Here is a 2,766-nt window from a genome sequence, read left to right as displayed (position 1 = left end):
CTCATAATCTTAGCCAGTAAAGTTGATTCTGGTGTCAAAATGTTAAATTATTGGGTTTCCATCAGAGATTAAATAAAGACTGTGAAAACCATGTCGTGTGACTGCAAGCCTTTTTATTTGACTTCTAAATCAACTCAGAGGTAAACCTTCTGATTATTTAATGATTCTGACAAACAGTTTGTGAAAACCCAACAGTATTATAAAATTAATATTAATGATCAGACCAATAAAGCTCTTTAATTCTGGATGTGATCAATGCAGAACGAGGTCTGGGATCCTTCTGCATTAACTCCTGCATCACTGCAGCCTGAACTCATCTCCATCTTGGTTCTCCGAGGTTCTGTTGTCGTTACCATGGCGACTAAAGCCCCAATAATGAGACAAACAGGAAGCAGAACAGAAACACTTTCTATATAATAGAAATACTTTTAATTTTATCACAGGCATAATTGTAAACAAGATATTTAAAAATGCAGGTTTAACTTTTGTCATCATTCAGGTTGTTTCTCTCTCTCTCACACACACACACACACACACACACACACACACACACACACAAAGAATCAGACTAAACACAGAAAAACAAAATGTGACTAGAGATTCTTCTGCTTTAAAATGATCCAAATGGATTCGCCTCCAGAGCGCGCGCACACACACACACACCCTGACACACTCTATACACACTGACACACACACACGCACACACAGAAGTTCTGCATTGACTGGGGAGGGGCCATGTTGATGATGATGATGTAGTAACTTCTACCTGGATGAAGCAGAAATCCTGGAAAACAAACAGATTTACATTCAGCACCATGTCTGAGCGCTGAGGAAGAGCGCTGAGGAAGACTCACTGTAGCTTGTCCTGCAGCAGCTCCAGCCTCTGTCGATCCACGTAGCGTGAGAACAGAGACAGCAGGTTGGGAGGCGTGAAGAGGGGCGGAGCCAACGATGAAGACGGGACGCCGAGCAGCTCCCTGGTCACAGAGAACACCAACTCTGTCCTGGACCGACACAGAGGATGATGAGGACGATGAAGAGGCAGGAAGCAAGACGAACCGTCGGCGCAGACTCACCATCGATTGTCGTCCATGAGCTGACAGTTTGGGTCGGAGCTCTGCATGCGCTCGCCTTCACTCAGGATCAGAAACAGCAGCGTCACGCCGAACTGCAGACGGGAACCAGGAAGTACTGTAGACTGGCTAGTTTTTATTAGCTTACATAGAATAACAACATCGCCGCCATGTTGCCTCCAGTTTAAAACTGAAGCTGCTTATGGTTGGCATCAGGATGAAAACATTTCCTCAAATATTTTAGTGACGGTTTTTACAAAGAGACATGAATTATTGTGACTTTAAACGGCCATTATTATCTTCCATTTAGTTTTGATTCTGTTGCTTCCTGCAAATGAAGATGGCTTCTGCTAACGGTGCTAGCATCATTAGCAGCGTGCTAGCATCATTAGCTCATCCAGCTAATGTAGCAAACAGCAGATCGTGTTTGTTTTAGCAGGAATCTCGTGTAAAACGGTTCATGGAAACTTTGAAGAGACTCGCGTAACGTTTGCCTCGACTTCTTGTGTTTTTATTACAGATTCGAGTTTACTACAATCTACCCAGCATGCATTGGACAGGTGAAGAAAATTGCGGCAGCCGCTGGTGAAAAATATGTAATGCAGATGTACAATTTTTTAAGTAATTATGAGTTTTCTGTTTTTTTTTTCTCGTGTTCATTTCTTTTATTTTTTAATGTTCGGATATCACATTTAGAATTATGATTTTTTTTTACGTATCAAACCACTTTTACTTCATATTTAACATGTTGAAGTAATAATCAGCTCATCATCCATCAGATCTGATTGGTCCAGGTGTGGCCAGCGGGCTTCCTCCCTCTAACAGAGACTCCCCCGTCCCCTCGTCCCCCATCGATGCGTTACCTTGTTCTGCAGCGCGGCGGCCAGCTGACCCTCGCCGCCCTGCAGCTCCTGCAGCAGGTCAGTGAGGGCGGAGCTGGACAGAGACTGGATGACTGCAGAGACCGGCTCCACCAGGCAGCACAACGCCTGCACAGGGAACAAGCAGCTTTTACTCATTTAAAAACTATTTTACAAAGGAACCAAGAAGAAAACATGTCAGCTGAAGCATAAAAATGATTTGAAAGGTACTAAAATTGAATTGAATTGTTTTCTGTCTTAACCGCAGCAGGTTTTCTGATGCTACCTGGTCCTGCTTGTCCTTCTTTGCTAAGGCGGGGAGGTTGCGTGCGATCACCATGACAACGGCAGCAGCCTGCGCCGCAGGCAGGAAGGGGAGGAGCCTGGCGACGAGCCGCTTCCCTTTCCTCACCGACATGATCATCACACACTGCTCATCGCTCACCCTGAGACACACACACACACACACACAGATTCATCGATTTATTTATTGTCACAATAAATAATAGATAATAGTAAAACTGTCCGTTTTGATTAGATTATTACTTTGACTATTTTCTCTGCTGTTCATTAAAATGTGATTAAATATAATTACTGTGTGAAGTTTACATACAAGTCAAACTGATTTGTGATCGAAGTAAATAATGTTAATATAAAACCGTCATTCAGTCCAACAGATTCAGAAAACAGATTTAATATTTATCACCACAATATTAACACTAAATATTAAGTCAATATCACCAAACCCCACGATTCATCCATCCCTGGAGATCTGCCAGTCCCACCTGTCCTCCCAGTCCCACCTGTCCTCCCAGTCCCACCTGTCCTCCCAG

The 2,766-nt window shown here is 43.3% G+C and overlaps 1 protein-coding gene across 3 annotated transcripts in view; it reads right to left on the bottom strand.

Annotated features, from left to right (window-relative positions):
• Nucleotides 1–617: 617 nt before the first annotated feature.
• The window catches only part of patl1 (PAT1 homolog 1, processing body mRNA decay factor), a 20,350-nt gene continuing 18,201 nt past the window's right edge, over nt 618–2,766 (bottom strand). For 2 of the 3 annotated variants that reach the window (XM_015024559.1, XM_015024560.1), the window contains exons 16-20: nt 2,220–2,379; nt 1,937–2,062; nt 1,077–1,168; nt 855–1,004; nt 618–784 (exon numbers count right to left, since the gene is read on the bottom strand). In XM_015024559.1, coding sequence (XP_014880045.1) covers nt 763–784; nt 855–1,004; nt 1,077–1,168; nt 1,937–2,062; nt 2,220–2,379 — 550 coding nt within the window. In that variant the 3' untranslated portion in view covers nt 618–762. The remainder of the gene's footprint in view (nt 785–854; nt 1,005–1,076; nt 1,169–1,936; nt 2,063–2,219; nt 2,380–2,766) is intronic. The other variant, XM_015024562.1, reaches the window with a different exon arrangement.

This window comes from Poecilia latipinna, unplaced genomic scaffold (genome assembly GCF_001443285.1).
Source record: "Poecilia latipinna isolate Pla-1442-1.1 unplaced genomic scaffold, P_latipinna-1.0 Scaffold3711, whole genome shotgun sequence".
Lineage (NCBI taxonomy): Eukaryota > Metazoa > Chordata > Actinopteri > Cyprinodontiformes > Poeciliidae > Poecilia > Poecilia latipinna.
The sequence above is the reverse complement of the archived record's forward strand: the minus strand, read 5'-3'. Positions and strand labels throughout refer to the sequence as shown.